General features: G+C 43.0%; 1 protein-coding gene and 1 pseudogene across 1 annotated transcript; one reads left to right on the top strand and one right to left on the bottom strand.

The window, feature by feature from the left end:
* The first annotated feature begins 410 nt into the window (after positions 1-410).
* Positions 411-21,850, top strand: LOC144462768 (unconventional myosin-Ic-like). Its single transcript, XM_078167349.1, has 6 exons — positions 411-1,259; positions 11,573-11,728; positions 13,276-13,391; positions 18,367-18,565; positions 21,164-21,244; positions 21,614-21,850. The coding sequence occupies exons 1-6, from the start codon at positions 885-887 to the stop codon at positions 21,833-21,835; spliced, it is 1,149 nt and encodes a 382-aa protein (XP_078023475.1). The 5' UTR covers positions 411-884; the 3' UTR covers positions 21,836-21,850.
* On the bottom strand, positions 5,927-8,254 carry LOC144462796 (E3 SUMO-protein ligase ZBED1-like; annotated as a pseudogene).
* Positions 21,851-21,906: the final 56 nt, after the last annotated feature.

The following is a 21,906-nucleotide window of genomic DNA, read 5'->3' as shown; positions in this document are numbered from 1 at the left end:
AATAATAGGCTTGGGACTGTTTATTAGAAACAACAACATACATGACGACATAACAGCAACAGAGCTCTCTGGCACCTCCAACGGTATGCACAGCTCTGGCGAGCTTGACGAGAGGAGATTTGCTGCATCTCCGAAGTACAACAACATAAAATATTCAAATGTGGCGCTACGGACGGCGGCGGAAGTGAGCAAGAGGGTCGGAGTTCAGGGAGCGATGTGATGGCGGATGTAGTGTGTCCCAATAGTATGCATACTGCATACTACACTACATACTTTTTAAGGGCAGCTGCAGTACATACTAAAAGTATATAGTAGAAGTATGCGATTTGGAACGCAGGGCTGTATTTGACATCACAACACTATGAACTGTGGGTAATTTCCTTACCGTAAGTCCGCATCGATGCTGACCTACGGTAAGGGGGCATAAAGGGCTCACTCACTGAGTCACTGACTTGATGATTTGACAGTGGGACAGCCCTCACACACTCACGCACTTCACATGAACGCGCCTCTAAGTCAGTGAGGCTGTAAGGGATCGGATTGGAATTGGGCCTCAGTTACCATGGTGATCTACCCCGATAAGAACTGAACCGGCTTCGTGAGACCGAAAACCCAGGGTTAACCCTGAAGTTACCTCGCTGAGACATTAATCCTGCTTTGTGATACAGGCCCCAGGTTAGCCTGCTGCTAAACAAACATTAGCGAGACAACAACACCGCCCACGGATGCTCCAGCAGCTTCGGAAGACGTGGGTCAACTGTAGTGACAGGTCCCAGCCATAGACTGTATAAAGGTCCCAGCCTGTCAGGCTAAAGTTCGCAGTACCGGAAGACTATCTACGGAGCTACCTAGCCTAGCCACAGTTAGCGAAACAAAGCGGCGACATGGCCGGGTTTCAAGTCTCCCCGCTGGTAAAGTTCACCTTGAAGGCTGAAGACTGGCCTAAATGGATTAAACGCTTCGACAGATTCCGCGTTGCTTCTGGATTGGAGACGCAAGCAGAAGAGAATGGCAGGAATGTGATCTTTGAGACAGTAAAGTTTAATCAGCGGCTTCAAGAAACGGGCGAGACGGCCGACAGTTTGATTACAGCGCTGCACTGCCTGGCGGAGCACTGCTGTTACAGGGCTCTACGTGATGAGATGGTGAGGGACAGACTTGTGCTGAGTCTGCGGGACAAACGCCTATCTGAACGGTTGCAAATGGACCCGGAATTGACGCTACAAAAGGCCGTCACCAGAGTCAAACGGAGAGAGCAGGTAAAAAAAGCAGCAAGAAATGTTAAGAACATTTTTCCATTAATATCATCCATGAGAAACAATTAATGAGCTATAACTTGTGCCAAGCTAGCGTGTTAGCTATGTAACTTGTATGCTGCTGGTGCTCTGTTGTTGTCATCCAAAAGCCAGAACCACTTGTACAGTTAATTATCACAGTGAGCATTTTTTGAACATGTTTCACTGTCAGAACAGAAGACAAAAACTCCTCATTTTTAGTCAGCTGTTGCAGCAGAATGACAGTCTCTGGGATGTTTGATCATCAGGAGCCAGCTGGTGTGAATCTCCACCTGTTTTTAATGTCACACAGTGTGCTGCCGGTGCTTAGCAACGGTTGCTAAGCTGCAGTCATTTGTTTAGGGGGAGGAGTTAAGCAGATTTGCTTGGTGATGTCATCAGCTTTTAGAATGTCTTTCTGAAATATGCCTTTGTGACATCACGTTACACTCGACTGTGACTTGGTAAATAGGGGTGCAGATCTGAATTTTATAAGACGCGCATCGCATTGCACGTGCTGTTCTAGACCGTCATTGGCGTTTTAGATAAAATGGCAGAGACATCCCAGTTTGGAGTGGACCAATTTCGTCCTTTTGTGGATAGATTTTTGCAGCAGCTGTCAGGAACTCAGCTTCTAGTGATTAGGGATGGTAGACCAGATAATGCCATCACACTTAGGCTGGCGGAGCTACTGTTAGATATGGTGGTATATCTTATAGACTCCCATTCTGCCAATTTGACAGCTAATACAAAGATATCTGAGGAACATGTTGCGTCCACGATGGGCAACGCAGTCCCAGAAGCTTTTGCTCAAGCTCTGGGAACAGACACTGCAGACCCTGACATCAGCTCACAGAGCTTGATTAAAATCATGTCCGAGGAGGTATCTAAAAGCGTCAACTCCGCCATCACGACGAGCAGAGATGCAGAGAGTCGGTTTATGTCTCACGTGACTCCCTCCCGTAGACTTAATGACATGGTTGAGTACGCTCGATCCATGATGCAGTCATTCATCAGGAAAACTACATCATTTGCTTGCCTGTGTCGAAAATCTTCACCTGGAGATCTAGAGGTTGTGGACGTAGAGGATGATGATCATGATGAGAGCTGCAGTTCATTACCTGTGCAGGTAGGAAGCTCTGAGACTGACTCAAAGCAATCGGCGGACAGCTCAGAAAGTAGAAAATCTCAGGCCCAGAAAATAGTGTCTAAGGAGCTGGGAGATATCCTAGACATTTTACTGGACGATGCCTCTGACGCTGAGCGAGATGTCTTGCTGCGTGACACCTACCAGGAGAGTGATAGTGTCGTGAGTGACATCAGCGAGTCTGCTGGTGCAGCAGTCAGGGCAGATAACCCCAAGATAACTCTTCTGTTGGCTAAACAGTATGCCAAACAGTTGATACATCGAGCTGCGAGAAATCTGAAGAAAATTTTCTCGCCAAACAGCAAAGTGAAAAGCAGAGAATCACTGCAATCCTTTGCTGACTCTGTATGTGAACTGCTCCAACCAGAGGGTGGTGAGAAACACCCAGCTGATGAAGAGAGGCAGTTAGAAAAACTGCAACATATCGCAGAGGGTAGAGACCTGGTCTTTACAGAGGCACTGAGGAGCCTCCTTTCTGAATACACCATTGACGGGATGACTCCAGAGTCATTTTGTCAGCTTGGGCCATTCAGAAATACACAGGCCATCAGGAGGGCTACTTGCAGCACAGTGTGGCGTTTCCAGGTACTGCTGAGGTGGTGGCTGACATATCAGGCTGGCATCCATTGTGACAATGTCATGACGGCTTTAAATGCCACTGAGCCAACCTCACCAGCACCCGCAGTCACAGTACCTGAGACAGGTGCTGAACCGGTGCTCCACTTACCACCAGACCAGGATTCAGAGATAAACAGACTCTCTGTCAGATTACTTGTTAACAAGCTTGTCACCAGAGTCTGTAAAAAGGCTAAGATCCACGTCAGATCTGAAGACCTCTATGTCATCGTTGACCACCTTTCCAGTAGGATATGGGCAGAGGTTGAGGAAGCTGATTTTGAAGTCTCCCCAGCAACTTTTGAAAGACTCGACAAGGCTGTTTTCAAGGATTTGTGTAAATCCTGGGGCTGTGCTGAGCTTGTTCTTCTGAGAATGAACCGAGGAGAACAAGAAATCAATCACGTAGCCAGCACCTTCAAACATCATCTGATGAAGCCACCGAAGCAACGAAGTGCCATCTGCAGACTCTTTTCCAGTCTGGGCCAAGCTATCTCTAGGCCCTTCACTTCGACCTGGGCCAGAGTCACTCCCATTTAGGTGACAGGATTCATGCTGGAGGAAAAAATTGGCGTGAGGCCTTTTTCCTCCAGCATGAATGCAATGGGTGCTGTGCACCAGCATGAGTATTTCCTGTCCTATACTATTGGATTAAGTGATTAATCAGCTGTGTGCTGGGTGTACCGCACACCTGATTAATCACTTAATCCAATAGTATAGGACAGGAAATACTCATGCCTACTTCCTTTCAGGAAGTAGTGGAGCTGGTGCAGAGCTCTTAGGACCACCTTGGTAGTCAGCAGCACAATCTCACAGTTGAGGGTTCGATTCCCAGTCCTGAGCCTTTGTGAGTTTGTGTGTAGTCTACCTACGTGGTACGGGTTTTCTCCGGGTGCTCCGGTTCGCCCGTTTTTTTTTGTTTTTTTTTTTCAAGCCATGCAGCAAAAGCTAATTGGTTTCATGTTATACAATTCGATCACAACTACACAAATTAAAAATAACAAAATTGATCTTATGTCTCTTGTCATTATCTGACATAGCTGTAAATATTCAAGTCAGGCTGAACTTCTGTTGATTCAGTTTCACTCAGGTTAAAGGTTTTGTGTAGAAAATACAGAGAAAAGACTGATCTTTTGTTTCTTTTTAATGTGAAAAGCAGTTTTTTAGCATGAAAGTTTGCTTTTGATACTTGAACTATGCTTTTTTAATATCACCCTTTGTAGCAAGGTTCTGTTTCAAAAGAAAAACAATAGACTATTAGGGCTGTACCCAAATATTCGGATATTCGAATATTCGTTTCTATGGTAGGTATTCGTTATGAAAATTTGGTATTAGATATTCGTTTTTTTATTTACTTATTAATTTATTTATTTTTATTATTATTATTTTATTTATTTTTTACATATTTTTTGGTGCTAAATGTAGTCTTTATGTTGTTGGTAAATGTAGGTTATCAATAAAAATCAAAACTTTTAAATTGCATTGTTAAAAATGTGAAAATATAGTATCGCCTACCAACTGAGCTTGTGCGCACGGCACGCTTGAGCGCATCTGTCTGAGGCTGTGGATCAATGCCAAGTTTTACCACTTTATCACTGTTTCCTCTAACTTGTAGCTGTTTTTTCGTTATTATTATGGAATTCAGCTATTCATGTCTGCACACATGTGAATGTGCGCATCTGAAACATATCTAGCCCACAACAGACAAATATGAAATATTCCCCATGTAGCTCCTTTTCTGATTCCGTATACGAGGAAGTGTTAAAAGACAGAGCTCAATAATAGTCCACCTTGATGCAGGCAAAGAAAAACATAAATAAGAATTGAAATAGTCAGATGCATGTGTCATCTGGTAAGGTTAGTTTAGGTGAACAGGGGAGCTGATGAACTTTCTTGACCTGGGAAAATAGTGTGCCAAATAATAATAATGAACACTAATATAACAATTGATTACATTTGAATAGATTGCGAAGTATTTAATTTGAGGATTTGTAACACATTTAGAAGAGAGAACAATTTAAAAAGCCTAAAATGAGCTGATTTAAAACTAGAAAAGCACTCAGAGAGTGCAGACCTCCTCCAAGTAGGTGATATTCCCTCCCCCTCTGCATCAGATTTTGCAGCCTGCATCACAATTAAGGTTATTTGCATCACTATCATTATTAGGTTATATATGCTTTCACTATGGAGACACTGTGGTGTGTTTATTTTGTTTTTATTTTGTACTAGGGCTGGGCGATATGGCTGAAAAATGTATCACAATGTAAGTGTTTCATATCAGTCGATGTCGATAATTATTGAATTTTAGGACCAGGAGACAAAAATGTTAAATTTAAACACTTTTATTTTAAATGTAACCTTTCCTCAGTAATGAACAAATGAACATGGGGAAAAAGAGGTCAACATAACCATGAAAAACAGTCAAATAAATAAATGTACTGGTTAATGTGCAAATGTAAACATTAAATAAATACTTAAACTTCTTTAAAAAAAGAAATGTGCAAAGTACTTTGGAAAAAAAGAAATTAACAGGGATTAACATAATTGACCTGTAACAAACAGTCAGAACCAGCATAAAAATATAAAAAATAACTCAAAAACAACTCAAGCATGGTTTCACTCCAGTTTTTGGCCAGGTAAACTGTTTCACCTTCTCAGGCTTTAAGGCCATACAAGTACATGTAACAATATACACAAATAAATTCTAACAAATTATCTTGTGCACAGTGCAAAGTATTTTGTAAACATAGAAATTAGAATAAACTTGAGGTAGTCACTGTCTGAACATCTGACATGACACAAACCTGTTAACCAGTCCAGTTATTATGGCAATATCAAACCAGCATGTACATAAAAAAATAACTCAAGCAAGCACCGTTCAACCTTGGCTTCACTGCAGATTTTGAGCAAGGAAAACTGCATGTTCACCTTCTCAGGCTTTAAGGCTGCCCTGGTACAGGTGACAATATTATCCCCAGTGTTAAAAATTCTTTCAGAAGGGGTGCTGGTGGCTTGGATGCACAAGTATTTTTGGCAAGTTGGGACACTCTTGGAAAGTTGCGCTTGTGTAACCTCCACCACTCCAGGGGGTCAGACTCACTGTCTGCATCAAGGCACATCATGTAGCTTTCCAGCTCACTTTCAACGTTTTGCCCACCAGTGAGAGGTGAGGCATCATCTTCATCTTCTTGACTTTGTTTTTTGAAGAAACTGCCTAACGATTTCCGCTGCTTCTTCACACCCAGTGGCAGAGGTGATTCAGCGGCAGCTCCTCCTTCTGCACCCTGGTCTGCTGTTCCCTCTGGAGCCCCTGCCTGTGATTGGCCTGGGTCTTCATCCATCATCTCAGACACTGCTCTTTCTTTAATGTCCACTACCCTCTCTGGTCTGATGTATTGTGCCTTGAACCTAGGGTCCACCAAGGCAGCCATGTCAAGGAGATCATCTGTTGCAGAGTCGGCATATTTCTTATCAAGATAGGTCATTATCTTGGTCTTCAGGTCTTTGATGAGTTGGGTGTCCTGTTCATTTATTTTTAGCAAATTTGTTCGGAACAGGTGGAGCACTGGCTTCACGAAGGAGACCGTCACATATGACTCCCCAGAAAGGGGGTCTGTAAACTCCAGAAGAGGAGTTAAGTGACTCGAGAACGTCAATGTCCTGCCACATTGGGATCAGGTGCCTGCTGTTTTTGTCTGCAGACAAAACTTCAGCGATTGCCTTTTGTTGTTCCAGGACCCTTGACACCACCTTCTGTCTTGAGCCCCACCTGGTTAATGACTCTGTGACCAGCTGGTGTTTTGGGAGATGGAGGCGTTCCTGAGCTTTAGAGAGCTCCCTCTTTTTCTTCCACGAGTAGGAGAAGGCAGAGACCACTTTCTTGCACACACCAACAGCTCTTTCCACTCTTTTATCCTTCCCTGCAGCACCTGCAGAAATACAACAACACCAGTGTAAGTAAAAAGTAAAGTTGTTTGGCTAATAAAGTTAAACATTAACATTAAATCATAGTCATTAATTTTCAAAAGATAATACTAGTTACCACCAATTCCAAAAGTTAGGAAATAAACAGTGATACAGAAAGAAAGATTTTTAACATGTTTTTATTCATCGTGAAGCACTTGGTGCATGTAACTCTGTTGTTAAGTGCTTTCAGTTGCATTTCTTGTATGAAAGGTGCTATACATTATTGTTATTAACATAGTACTCACCAACTGCTGCGTGCAAACGATGGCCGAAGCACTGCAGCCGTGTCCAGTTGTTAAGTGAAGTAGCCTTCACTACACTTGCACCGCTGTCTGTGGTGATGCACACCATTTTTTCCTCAGTCAGACTCCAGGACAACAGAGCCTCCTTCAAGCCATCTGCTATTATCTCCCCTGTGTGGTCTTCGGGAAAATATGTGTTTTCAAAACCCAGTCATGGTTGATGACATGAGTAGTCAAGCTAAGGTATGGTTCACAAGTACGGCTTGACCACATGTCCGACAAAATACTTTGCTGTCATCATCTCCTTTTCTACAGATTCCCTGCACATCAGGCAAAGGTGAGGAACAGCCGTATTGGAAAAGTGCTTTCAGCCTGGTAGAATATATCCGTGGTCAAGAACTTGGATAAGATTCTTGTACCCAGGCTTCTCAACCGTGCTTTGCAGTAGCATGTCCTTAGCTAAGTGATAAGCAACTGCCTCCGTTATTTCTTTGTAACGTTTGGAGGTTTTGTCATAAGGCACTGCTGCCGAGTACCTCTCCATGGTAGTCTGCTGCCGCTTCTGTGGTGTTTCACTTGTACCAGCAGTTGATGGTGGTTTGATACTGCTGTACTCCAACGGGTGAGAGCAGCTGAGGTGATAAAAAAGGTTCGTTGTATTCCCAGTCTTGGCAGGGACGGCGACCATGCACAGTTTGCAAACAACATTGGTCTGACTTTTGTCGGATTTATAAAATCCGAAGTTCTGCCAAACTGGCAAACTGACCATTCCTCATTTCCTCATGCTCTGTCACACTCATTTTCTCCTTTCACTGCTTTATTATGAGTTGTAGACACGAGTCACAAAGGCACAACCAAACATGAAACTGCTAGTCTGTGTCTCACTCAACCGGTTATTGGAACGTTACATACGTTACCAGCAGGGAGTGAGTGAGTTTGTTCATGCAACTAAACTTGCTTAGCTGGGGCGGGAGCGCCAGGAGAGGCTGAAGCCCTTGCTGGAACTGCATCCCCCAGAATGCCTTGCGGTTCAGGACCGGGATTTTCTTCCTGTTTTATCAGACGTTTTATCGAACGTATTTTCTGTTGATACTGATCACGTGTCTATCGCGATAGATATTGCTATTGTTTTACCTATTTTGTACCAACACAGAATATAATATGTTTTTTGTATTTTTCACACAGAACATTTATTTCAACTTTAGAATTACAACAATATTTAGCAAGTAGAACAAGTTGTGCTGTCCGGCCACCAGATGGCGCTATTTTCACCGTCTTTAGAAATTGGAATTGCTGCTGAGGCCTTCAGACGATAGAAAATTTCATCAAAATCTGTTCATAACTATTTTGCAGACAAACAAACAGACAAACAGACCAACGCTGGCAAAAACTTTATTCTTTATTATTTATTATTCCCTCCTACCTGACTGACGATTCTAACCGCTGACTTTCTCACATTTACGATCCACTGTTAGCATTGTTAGCTTCTTTAGCATATTATACGAGTGTCACGGTCACACTGATCAAACTCTGAAATTCTGTGTGGGGGGAATGTTGGAGTTGTATATTTTAGTGTCTTGTAAAATCAGCAAAGGGCTTCTCTTCTCAAGAGCTGACATCAAACTGACCCCACTTTGGATTTGTGCTACTGTTATGTCCCTGTGAGGACGTGTCCACACCAACACATGAGCTCAGCCTGGGTCAAGAAGTGAAAGTGGGGCGCAGATGAAAGCTGGAGTCATGGACAGGTCATAAAGATGAGAGGTGAGACAGCTCTAACAGCCTCCCTCTTAGCCGGGCCACGCTCCTCTCTGAAAGGCAGTAAAGATAAAGTGCAGGGGCAGTTCAGTTAATTAAAGAGCATAAACAGAACGGGCTGCGTTAGCTAACGTTATTAGGATCATTAAGTGCTGCGGTGTCCAAGATCCACACCAGTGTCCCATAGCTTCTCCTAATGTGTGACGAATTCTCCCAGGATTCAACGTATTCACGCACGCTTGTGTTAAATCCGATTAAGATGTCGTGCACGTGTGTTCTGCAGTGCAAAGACAGGCGATGCAGTGATTTAATGGGCTCAGTGTTGTTGAGTTCGCTGCTGTGTGGAATTTCAGGGAGTATTGTTAAGTTTCCAGTCCAGTGCCAGACTTGAATCACAACCTGGCATCATCCATCACCTCCTCTCTCCTCTCCACTTATTTTCTCTGCCTGCTCTGACACCTCTCTCCTCTGTATTTTTCCCCACTGTCTCACCCAGCACTAATTAATATGTCCTCTCGTCCCTCAAGCTTTCTCTTCTGTTTCTGCGTCTCTTCTTTATTGTCCCCTGAGAGACCCAGGCTACTGTACCGCTCAGTGCAACAACAACACCTGCTGTACTTTGTGTCCCTGCCTCTACCCTCAGCACAAAGTCGAGCTGGTCTTAGTTCTGTCCAACTCTGTACATGTTAAACATGGATGTGGCCGACGTTCGCAACCTAATGCGTAAAACCCAAGTCTCTATTTTAGAGCACGGCTTCCTGGACAAATGTGTCGATGGGCTCAGAGATGTAAGTGTTGCAATTTAACTTCTGCCTCTAAATATGTGCTGTATATTTTCAGATATGTGCATCATGGGTGGGGCACTTCGGTTTAAGTGATAAATTTCCCCCACATCTGGTTTGGCTCAGCGTTTAGAGGTGGTTAGATAACTTTGAGCTGTTTTAAAGAAAACTTAAATTTCTTCTTTTTTTAGTCGTATGTGTTTGAATGAATGTGCAGTCTGTGACTGACTTGTAGTCTTCAAACTGTGCCTCTTGGCATTGGTCTGAATGTGCTCCATTGTAGGGTTAAAAGCTGTTGGGACTTTCTGTGAGTCCTGAAAGGTGTGAGAACTTATGAGACAGGAAGGACTTAATGATGTGCAAACTCATAGTTACACCGGCACACATTTGGTTCCAGAATGCAGCTTATTTTTGGAAGATGATGACAGCTGATAATTTGGCCTCACATTTAGATCTGAAACCATCAGTCACCTGGCAGAAAAGTGATCGGCAACTTTTTTTTTCAAGCTAAAACATTTGTTCTCATGTTCCACTTTCTGAGGATTTGCCGTTCTTTGTTTTGTATCAGTGTAAACTAAATATATTTGGGTTTTCAACTGCTGGTCAGACAAACAAGACATCTGAAGACATCTGAAGACTTCACCTTCGACCCGAAGGAAATGTTTTGGGTCTTCGAACTAGGAACCCTCTTGCTGTGAGGCGACAATACTAACCACTGCACTGCTGTGTATCTACTGCTAGCTCTTCTAGCACCACTAAGCTAGAAAACATTACAGCTCAGCTGAGAAGGAGGCCATTAATGTTTGCATTTGCACTCTTATGAGCAAGAGTCTTTCGTCCATGAGTAGATGCACGCTTCCTTCTGCGCAGGGATATGGTTAGCAGGTGTAGTTTGGTAGAAAGAAAATAGTTCCGACATGATTTCTACAAAGAGACATTGATGTTGAGTTTTTTTCAAATGTATGATTTTGGCGCTTTGAGCAACACAAGCTAAGAGAAGGCAGACATCTCTAAGGCCGATATCTCCAACGCTCTGCAACTCCAAAACAATCTTAATCAATAGCACCACAGGTAAAATGGAAAATATATATTTTTTTATTCTGGGGTGAAGTGTCCCTTTAATATCTTCTGAGTTTATTTCAAGGCCCTGCAGCTTCAGTTCTCCATCTGTATCTCCTCAGGATGCCTTCAGGCTCAGTATTGACTGTAGGTCAGTGGGTTTTGGCAGCACTCAGAGCGAATTACGTAATCACTGCAGTTATGCGCAGAAAATAGACTTGAATCATAAAGATAATGTTCGGGTCACATTTACACAAGTAGAGCTTGAGGAAAATGCAAGATGCTGTGCAGCCTGTGCAGAGAGCTGGGCTGGTTAGAATAGAAGCAAACCTGTCCTGTCAGACGTGAGTGAGACGGACAACTCAGGCACATTTTCCCTGCATCTACCTGTTATGTTTCTGTGTACCTGCCTCTTTCATTGGTGGAGTGTTAAAGAAGGGGAAACACAGCCTTCAATGTTTTTTACCCGTCATTTGTCTCGTATTCGATGCAGCACTGATTTATGATTTTAATTTCTGGTCTCTCCTTGTTGTCTCACTCCTTCCTCCCTAATAAGGATGGATTATGTGTGTGTAATGTGTAACCTTTACTCATCGTTGGTGCCTCCCTTCTTCATCTCTCTAATTCCTCCTCACATGTGACGAGCATTCTGACTGATGAAGTGTTATGTACTCTAGGTTATGTTGTTCAGTCACTAACCCCGCCCACTCTCTGCCTGTCCTCCTCCAGGTGGTGGCTAGTGACGGGGTGCGGGCTATGATGGAGTCGGCCCTGACAGCCAGAGACCGGGTGGGCGTGCAGGACTTTGTCCTGCTGGAGAACTACACCAGCGAGGCGGCCTTCATAGAGAACCTGCGCAAACGCTTCAAAGAGAACCTCATCTATGTGAGTGGGTGTGGCAAGGAGGGCGGGGCTTTAACTGTCTGGCTCCACTAATGATGGATTTATCTGGTTGATATTGATGTTTTTTTTCTCCAGCAGTATCTTTATTGATTTCAACAACAATAAACAAAGACATACACATCCAGTATGATTACATATGTTTGTCCACAAACATGCCAGAACAAAATCTCGGTACAAGTATTTAACACACATTTAATCCACCCCCACACTAAAAGTATGAATTTAAAGATGAATAAATTAGTTAATAAATTAATATATAATCATAATAATTGTACATTAATAAATCAGAAAAATCAATAGCAAATTAATAAAAACGGGGAAAGAAAATTATAAATTACAGGTTGAGGGTCGTGTCAGTGCAACACAATACACTTCAATCTAAGTACACGTTATATTAATGTACAAATTCCTTGTACCGTTTTGTCCATAATTGATAAGTAATAAAAAGGCTATTGAAAGACACAAAAATGTTAACAAGAAAAATGATATTGATATTTGAGAGAAAAACATCGGCTGATAATAATTTTTACAACATAAATATTTTATTTTATTTTATTTTTTTTTCTTGATGTTTTCTATTGAAGGATAAGTGCAAAACATACAGAACTACAATTTAAATATTTTTCCTTTTCATTTTTCTTTTAACATCAAAATTACCTTAAATTTGATCATTAACGATTTGTGATCAAGATATTTTTAAAAATCAACTTGTCACTGCTCTTTGAGACTCTGCTTCTAAATAACCGTAAACATATCTTTTGTATTTCTCTACTGCGATTTCTTGTTATTTATTGGCTGACATATGAACCAGTGTTTCCTCCTGTCAAGATAAAGTGGTTAGCTTAAACAAGACAGATTAATTCAGAGAAACAGTAATAATTTGTCACAAAATCACACCTACAGTTTGTTTCCTTTGTCCAGAGTTACAGTGACAAATCTGCCTTTTATGCCGACTTGGTTCATTTAAATACACACTGTAACATTTAAAGTGGACCAAAGCTTTAAAACCAGAACACACACACACACAGAAAGGGAAAAAAAATCATAAATGCTGTTTGTCCTGGTGAGAGATTTGTCTGAAAGTGATGTCTGTGTTGTCCATTAGCAGTTAAACACAACAGACTGACATATAAGCTTCTCTTTAAACCATTTTAACCTCTGATTTTTAAATGGTTTACTGCATTTGATCAGGATTATTTCTATTTTTACGACAATAAGCAGTTTTATGTTTCACTTAGAGGAGTAGATGATGCAGACAGATGTTTGGTCTCATCTGAATGTGAACGTACTCACTGCAAAGTTACTCGACAAAAGCACAGGCGGTGAAGTTTGAAAGAAACACTCACGTGATACTGATGAACACAAACATACACTGGACCAGTAAAAAGGTGATAGAGCCAGTAAGGTATGGAGTAAAGATGATAATCTGTAGAATCTGTATCAGAGGCCTCGGTCCTGTCTAACAGTGATTACACCACGACAGCAGAGTCTTGGTCAGGTGATGTGACTGTGTGTTCCCTCTCTGTCAGACGTACATCGGCTCAGTGCTGGTGTCAGTCAACCCGTACAGAGAGCTGGAGATCTACACCAAGAACCACATGGAGCGATACCGTGGAGTCAACTTTTACGAGGTCTCACCACACATGTGAGTACACGACCTCTGCACACCTCACACCTGTCCTTCTCAAACCTTTTTCAGTAATGTACCCCCTTCGTCCTCTGCACCGGAGATAGCTGTGGCCAGAGTCAATATTTCTGTTCCCTTCTTGTGAGTGCGACACCTTGAAGCAATTTCTTCACATCTGGTGCTGAGCGTCCACTTGTACTCATGATGAACTGATAAGATTTTGGAGGTCAAAGGTCAAGGCCACTGTGACATCATAATGTTCGGCAGAAACCCTTTTCTGGCCATTACTCAACTTCATATCTCAGGAATAAAAGGGGAGACATTTGGTCAGATGCTGTGCATTACAAGTACAACTGGACTGGTGCGGGATTACGGGGTACTGTGGTCGTTGAGACAAGCCATGAGGTCCCTGTGGGTGTTGGCCTCTACCAGGGTTGTCCCTTTTCACAGATCCTGTTTGTGTTATTCATGGACAAGATCTCGAGGCGCAGCCGTGGGAGGAAGGGGTCCGGTCTGGGGACCTTGGAATTGTGGTTCTGTTGGCTTCATCACACCGTGTCCTCCAGCATGCACTGGGGCGGTTAGCAGTGGAGTGAGAAGTGGCTGAGACGAGAGTCAGCACCTCCAAATCTGAGGCCATGGATTGCCCCCTTTGGGTTGGGAGAAAGTTACTGCCTCAAGCGAGGGAGTTCAAGTATCTCAGGGTCTTGTTCACGAGGGTAGAATGGAGCGTGAGATGGATTTGTGGTTTGGCACTTCGTCTGCAGTGATGCAGGTGCCGGCCGTTGATTTACTGGTACATCTACGTCCCACCCCTCACCTGTGGTCATGAGCTCTGGGTAGTGACTGAAAGAATGAGATTGCGAATACAACCGGCCAAAATGAGTTTTCTCTGTGGGGTGGCCAGGGTCAGCCTTAGAGATAGGGTGAGGAGCTCGGACATCCGGAGGGAGCTCGGAGTAGAGCGGCTGCTCCTTCACGTCAAAAGGGGTCATCTGAGGCGCCCAGGGATGATTAGGATGCCTCCCATTAGAGGTGTTATGGGAACACGTCAGGGTCCCCAAAAGGAGCTGGAAAGTGTTGCTGGGGAGAGAGACGTCTGGGGTGCTTTGCTTGGCCTGCTGCCCCCAGGACCCGGCCCTGTTTAAGCAGATGAAAATGGATGCATGGATAGAAGGAAGCTGGTTTCGGCAGATCACCCATCTCCAGAACATACAGTCATTAAAAACAACCTGCCATGTCGTTCTTTTTGTGCCTGACCATGAATGCATCACTATACAGATGAGTCAAAGCTGGGAGAAATGATTCATTGCACCGCTGTGCTGTTACAGGTGAAACAGGTTTTCCTGATTGGCCCAAACATTACCTGCATCATTCATGGTGACCACATGTTTACTGTTGCCTTGTTTTTGCTCCAGCGCTCTAAAAGAAGGAGTCTGTTGATGCTTCATGAAGCGTTTTACACGAGGATGACATAACATTTGTTGCACCTGCCCTCTAAATGCTGTAGGGCTGTCAAAAGCACCATGAAATTGAGTTTGAATATTTTGGAATTAATTTAGTAGAGTTTGAATAATATTCAAATTTACTATAATTTTTTTTATTAATTGTTATTATTATTATTATTATTATATATATATATATTTTTTTTATATTAAAAAAAAACACAAATATAAATAAGATGCATATTGCTAGTGCAATATGAACGTGACACTCGGATGAAAACACCTGTTCTGACCACAATGTTTGGATACTTACGTGCGCCTGTAGTTTTCCACCACAAGAGTGGATCCTGGTCGTCTCGTAGTGGTGTCTCATTCTGGAAACGTTTCATCTCTTCTTCAAAAAGGGTAGGCAGGGAGGCAGCAGGTGCACCACTCTCTCTGTATGTCTCCCTGAACAGGTTACACATCGCGGACAGCGCAGTGGGTGGTGTTGGCGCAGTGGGTCCTCCGTCCGTGCCTCTCCCTCCGTCTCTCGCAGGAATGCCACTGGATATGGGTCCGTTGCGGAACGGCTGCGCTAGTTATCCACTGTGTGCACAGACGCAACCAACACGCATCTGGTGGAATTTGGGGGTCTGCGTCCCTCTCTGGCCCGGCTTGTGTGCGAGCCATTTCTGCCCGAACGGGATTTGCCGTGATATACGACGTTATTAATAGTATGAATTATTAATGATATTCGAATTATCAAATGTAGGTTCGAACTTATAAAAACTATATATATTCGAATAGATTTAGAACTTCAAATTTTTTTTGACAGCCCTAAAATGCTGTCACAGTCTGTATGTTTAAAGCACATGGGAATATTTGCTCTGAACGCTGCTCTCACAGTCAGCCGGCTACGTAATGCTCTCATGCTCTGACCGTCCTTTTCTCTGTCAGTCAGACTGTTTGCGAGACGTCATGGCTTGAGGCAGACTGTTTGTTTGAAAGGTTGCCACAGGTATGGTCAGAGAATTCCCAGTTAAATCCCCCCAGACCCCACAGGACAGCTCCGACACAATCAGGAGCATTATGTAGAAGTGAAGTTGCGTCATCGAAGCATTTCAGATCCTCTCACTAGCTCTTTCTCTCCGCTCTCTAACCACTGGTGGGTTTTTTTCTCTCTTTACTTCAACACTTGAGCGAAGGGCCAAATGTTTCTCTCCCTCTGAGTGGAAAGAAAGATGTATATTGGCACGTCGAGGCGGAGGGTTGGAGAGAGAAACAGGAGGGAGAGGTGGAGAGAAATGTAAGCAAATGATGGTACCAGGCGAGAGGTTTCCTCGTTTCCTCCCATGAGAGGGAATTCCTCTGACCTGAGTGTGGACCCCCCCGCCCTCCCTAATATCGCACACATACAGTACACACACATAAAGTACGTCGCAGCGATGGCCAGGCTGGTGGTTTTATCTCCCAGCAATTAGTCTGGTGTCAGAAATATGTCCAAACAGGCTGAAACAACAAAGCAGTGCTGATAGCAGAGACAGGCTGACAAATGAGACTGCAACTCAAACAGGCTGCGCTCCACTCCGGACGTCATGATTCATACTGCTGTCTCACACCGTGAGGTGCTTTCATGTCACATTCACACTCAAGTTTTCCGAGAGAGTTTGACCCATTCATTCAGTTTGGTTTTATAATGTTGCTGCTTATATTTGATCAGTATTTAATGTAAAGTTTTTATGCCTCTGCATTGGTGATAGCTGTGGCATGTTTTCAAGGTGTCCGTCTGCCAGTCCGTTCCATTTCTCGTCAAATATTTCAATGTCACCTTGAGGAAATTTCCTCAAATTTGGCACAAATGTCCTCTTGGACTTAAGAATAAACTGATTAGAGTTTGGTGGTTAAAGGTCCATCTCATCCCATGAATGTGATATCTCATGAAGGCCTTGTGGCAATTTCCTCAAATTTGGCACAAACGTTCACTTGTATTTTAAGGCCAGTTCAGAGCAAAGATTCAGAATGAGATGAAACTGTTTTATAACGTTGAAGAGAAAAGTTGCAGCAGTGTGAAATGACTGTCTGAGCTCGGCTCAAGCCGGGTGATGGTGTCACCTTCAACTCAGCTGGTCAAATCGCCGGCAGCTGATTTTAACTCACGTCACCTGTTTCAACAGCCAATCAGCTCGTAGTGAAGTCAGATGGTCAAGTCAAAATGACCACAGACGGCGTGTTTGTTCATCGTGAATCGTTGGTCTGAACAGGGCCTTAGAATGAACTTATCAGATTTTGGTGGTTGAAGGTCAAAGGTCATTGCGACCTCACAAAACATGTGTTTGCCTATAACTCAAGAATTCATTATGCTAATCATTATATTGATCATTGATCATTATATCATTATATAGATTATATTTCACACTAATGTCTAACTAAAATGATGATGTGATGACATTTTATACCAAAAGGTCAAAGGTCAAATTCACTGTGACATCATAATGTTCTGCAGCCTTGAGGAAATTTCTTCACATTTGGCAAAAACGTCCACTTGGACTCAACAATAAACTGATCAGATTTTGGTGGTCAAAGGTCCTTAAATCCGTCTCATTCTCATGAACGCGATATCTCAAGAACACCTCAAGGGAATTTCTTTAAATTTAACACAAACCAGGGACCAGATTAGAATTTGATGGTCAAAGGTCAAAGGTCAAGGTCGTGATGACCTCACAAAACACGTCCCGTTTCAATAACCATTGCTTCCATTAGTCTTTCAAACTGTTCTAATATTGGGAAAGACCTCTCTAGCCAGTAGCAGCCTAATAGACTGTACTGAACCACTCGAGGCAGCCCATCAATTTACGTCCATTAAAGTTGCTTGTTTTTGACACTGACAAGCTCAGATTGTTATTATGAGTGTGTTACAGCATTACAAAAATGGACCCTACAGAGAAATGAAATGTTTTCCTTACCTTTTACTTTTTCTGGTCTGTTTTGTGTCCAAGTCTCACTAAAGGAGTCGTCTCATTCTGAAATGTCGCCAGCCGTGATGTTAAAAATAATTTAGATAAATATGCTTTCTATACTCACAACACAACACACAATTACCGGCACTTCTCTCTCCAATTCTCACTAATGTTTCCACTGTATTCTTTCTGCAACAAGTCACCTGAGATACTAGAATGAGACCTGTGCTTTAGAAAGACTTGGACACAAAACAGACCAGAACAAGCTCCCTGTTGTAAGACACTCATAATGATAAACCTGAACTGTTTGGTGGCAAAAACAAGCACTTTTTAGTGGACGTAAATTGACACAGTTTGACCCGTTTTGTCTGTGACCCTCTCTCTCAATACTGGACCAATTTAAAAACTCGTTCCCACGAGTCATTCAGACACACAAACGTGGGAAAATAGGGTCCAGGTTAAAAAAAAAAATCAGTTTCCCTTTAATTTGTTTTCCGATCTGCAGTCCGGGGCCTGTTTCAGTGACACATGTTTGTTGTTCAGTTTTCCAAACTCTTCTTCTTGCTGCTGAACATCTGCCTGACCACGTGTCTCCTTCCACTCCTCCAGCTACGCAGTGGCGGACAACTCGTACCGCTCCATGAGGACAGAGAGAAAGGACCAGTGCATCCTGATCTCTGGGGAGAGCGGCGTCGGGAAGACAGAGGTGTCCAAGAAGATCCTGCAGTACTACGCCGTCACCTGTCCGGCCAGCGAGCACGTGCAGACTGTCAAAGACCGACTGCTGCAGTCCAATCCCGTGCTGGAGGTGAGATGCCACGGCACTTCATTAATCTGTGTGAAGCTCGGTCTGTTGACCACACAGAGAGACAGAGAGTGTTTCAGCATATTGCATTTGAGTGATGGGCTGCTGAGGCAAATATTTTAAATGTCTTCACCATGAATAATGCAGAACAGAAATCTATCATCCTATCAATCCTGTCTTCATGGTCTCAGATATCAGTATAACCAGCAGCTACTCAAAAGCCAGTTTGTTAAAGAGGCATTGTTTTACTTTGATTTCACTTACAGTCAGAATGAGTGCCCACAGGCCTTAAAAACAGATTAATAACTAGTGTTTTTAGTTACATTCATTGATTATGATGCTGGATTTTATAAAAGCGTATGAATGTCCTGCAGTAGGGATGTCACAATTATAGATTTTCTTGGTACGATTGTCAGAGAAATGATCACGGTTTTACGATTATCACGATTATTATGCATTAATTAATTTCACACTATAAATGTATAAAATCATATGAACACTCCTTATAGATCTTTAAGTGTCATTTATTTCCAACATAACAAAAATAATTTAGCAACAAAGAAAAGTAACCAAAAAGTACAAGATTTAGTTTCCCACTGGAATTAAACAAAAATCACCTCTGTGTTAAACATCCACAGCACGATTTCCCTTTTGGGAAAAAAGGTTTCAAATGCTACATGTATTTCTTTACAGACTTTCTGTTAACTATATTACAAAAATGTTTCTGAACATTTCTTTTGGACCTGAGAAGAGAATTTTTAAACAGTAAAAAAAACATCTCGCTAGCTTTTGACTTATAGCTGCCCTTTGAGACATAAATAATCCATACTTCATCACTCGGAGACCAGGGACGGGGCTAGGGGATGCTATAGCCCCGTCAAAAATCTGTGTAGTCCCAGTTAAGCCCCTCAAGCATTTTATTTTATATTTTATAATATATATTTTTAAGTTAAACAACATTAAAAAGTCTTTTGTTTATACTTGCGTGTTAGGCTAAGGCTAGCTAGCCTACAGTCTGTTGCAATGGATCGTTTTGTGATCAAGAAAAAATGAGTGCAGGTAGAAAATGAAGACCAAGACAGTCTCCCAGTGGGACAAAGAAGAAGAGGGAGTTTCGAAAAATGAATCTGAGAGAGGAACTCGTGAGCCCGGCATAATCTTTGGAGAGTGACGGTGTTGAGGAATCTTTACGAATAATTAACCATGGCATTTAAAATCGTGGTTAATAGTGAAATCAAGTAATCGTGACATCCCTATCCTGCAGTCTGAATCCGTCTGACGTAAGAAGAGTCAGCAAAGACAGAACTAAACAGGGTTCCCACTGTCATGGAAAACCCGGAAAGCTCATGGAATTAGTAGAAATCATTAAAAGTTTTCAAAATATATCGTGAGAGAGGGGGGATGACAGATGCAGAAAAAGGCCAGGGTTGGAATCGAAACCCACTCCACATCGAGTCCACAACGATAGGTGGAGATATGCCCCCTTTCAGCTTGTTAGTATTGGACCTTTTCCAGTTGACCAATTACATCACAGACCAAACAGTCAAGCATCATCCTGCTGTCTGTCCAAAAAGTGCACAGCTCTGTTTGTAGATTTCTCCATGTTGTTACCGTCTTCTTCTTCTGTTACACATTCAATGCTACTCAACTTCGGGGTCAAAGCCTGAGGTGGAAACTGTGGAGCATGCTCAGAGCGCCTCGGCCAGTTTGGGTCTGATTGACTGTATACATGCAGGAGTCACATTATCTGGGTGTGTTGGTCCAACTTTGAGAAATTAGATGTAGAACTATTTCAGTCGGACTACTGAGGGTCAAGTGCATGAAAACTTTATTATGGGTGCTGAAAGGTCATGGAAAAGTTTTGTTGTCCTTGAAGATTTTCCGAACCCTGAGTCAGATAGTGGAGCTTGCGGTCAGTATTTGTCACCTCTACTGTCAGATACAGTGTAGTTATTTTGATGATGCTGGAGTTCATTAAAGCGTATGAATGTCCCACAGTCTGAATCCTCCCGCCACAACGACAGCCACACAAAAACAGCACTAAAACTTTTGTATCTTTTTGGTATACGTGGCTCAGTTTACATGGGAATGCTTTCCATATTCGTACTGTTATGGCTCTCAAAAACCAACTTTGATTTAACACATGCAGACAGATGTATTTTGATACTCACATAGGAACATTTGAGCATCATGAGCATCATGAGCACTCCTCGCTCACACATACAGTTGAAATATTTTTGGGACATTAGCGCAAAACTGTAAAGCAGAGAGTGATGAATGTCTCTGTGGTTAAAGGCCAGCATGTTTGGAGAGTGAAGGTGATACAGAGGTGCAGAAGCGCCTGTTTAGAAGTCTGGCATGTCTCTGCCAGATGTGTTCCAGATGTGTGTAGGTGTGTGTGTGTGTGTACACTGTGCCCTGTAGTCTGTGCTACTGTCCCAGACACACACTGCAGGGACTCTAACGCCTGTGGCTTCCTCTTTGCTGCTCCCTCTTCATCTGCCCTCCTGTCTTTATCACACTCTTCCTCTCTGTCCCGTTATCTGTCCACCTCCTAATCCGTCAATCATCACTCCTCTCTGCTCTCTATCCTCTCTGCAGGCCTTCGGCAATGCCAAGACGTTGCGTAACGATAACTCGAGCCGCTTTGGCAAGTACATGGACATTCAGTTTGACTTCAAGGTGAGTGGGACAGTCTGATTCACAGTGGCAGCTACTTTACAGTAGGGTTAACACTGTCTAATAAGTCTCCTGTCAGCAGCAGGTTGTTGCAATAACCAAAAATATTGTCACCTCAACATAGTGAAAACAAAACTGTAAGAAGCTCTCTGCTCTGTTGTGCTGCATGGAGATATTAATTGAGTGTATTTAATCACTCCTCCCTCCTGTATCCCTTTTCTGTGGATACACAAATTATGTTATGGACCACCAAATCCCTGCATGCGATATCAAACCTACGTCACACTTCAGTACCCCAGCCTTACCCTCTCCTCCTCCTCCTCCTCCTCCTCCCCCCCTCCCTTCCCTCCCTGGCCTTTATCCCGTCGACAGGGCGCCCCAGTTGGAGGCCACATCATCAACTACCTGCTGGAGAAGTCCCGCGTGGTGCACCAGAACCACGGGGAGCGGAACTTCCACATTTTCTATCAGCTGATCGAGGGAGGAGAGGAGGACCTGCTGAGACACCTGGGCCTGGAGAGGAACCCTCAGCAGTACCAGTACCTGGTCAAAGTAAGTGTCTGCTACTTTAAAGAGTCAGTGTGTAGAGTTTAGGGGCATATAATGTTTTCTTTAGTGTATAATCACTGGAAAATAAGAACCGATGTCTTTTAGTTACCTTAGAA

This window comes from Epinephelus lanceolatus, chromosome 4 (genome assembly GCF_041903045.1).
Source record: "Epinephelus lanceolatus isolate andai-2023 chromosome 4, ASM4190304v1, whole genome shotgun sequence".
Lineage (NCBI taxonomy): Eukaryota > Metazoa > Chordata > Actinopteri > Perciformes > Serranidae > Epinephelus > Epinephelus lanceolatus.
The sequence above is the reverse complement of the archived record's forward strand: the minus strand, read 5'-3'. Positions and strand labels throughout refer to the sequence as shown.

Excerpts from the sequence above, each read along its gene's own strand:
- LOC144462768 (XM_078167349.1), top strand. The coding sequence starts at position 885 with ATGGCCGGGTTTCAAGTCTCCCCGCTGGTAAAGTTCACCTTGAAGGCT. Across the intron at positions 13,392-18,366 it reads TACGAGGTCTCACCACACAT|CTACGCAGTGGCGGACAACT; the intron begins GTGAGTACACGA and ends CCACTCCTCCAG. Across the intron at positions 18,566-21,163 it reads AGTCCAATCCCGTGCTGGAG|GCCTTCGGCAATGCCAAGAC; the intron begins GTGAGATGCCAC and ends TCCTCTCTGCAG.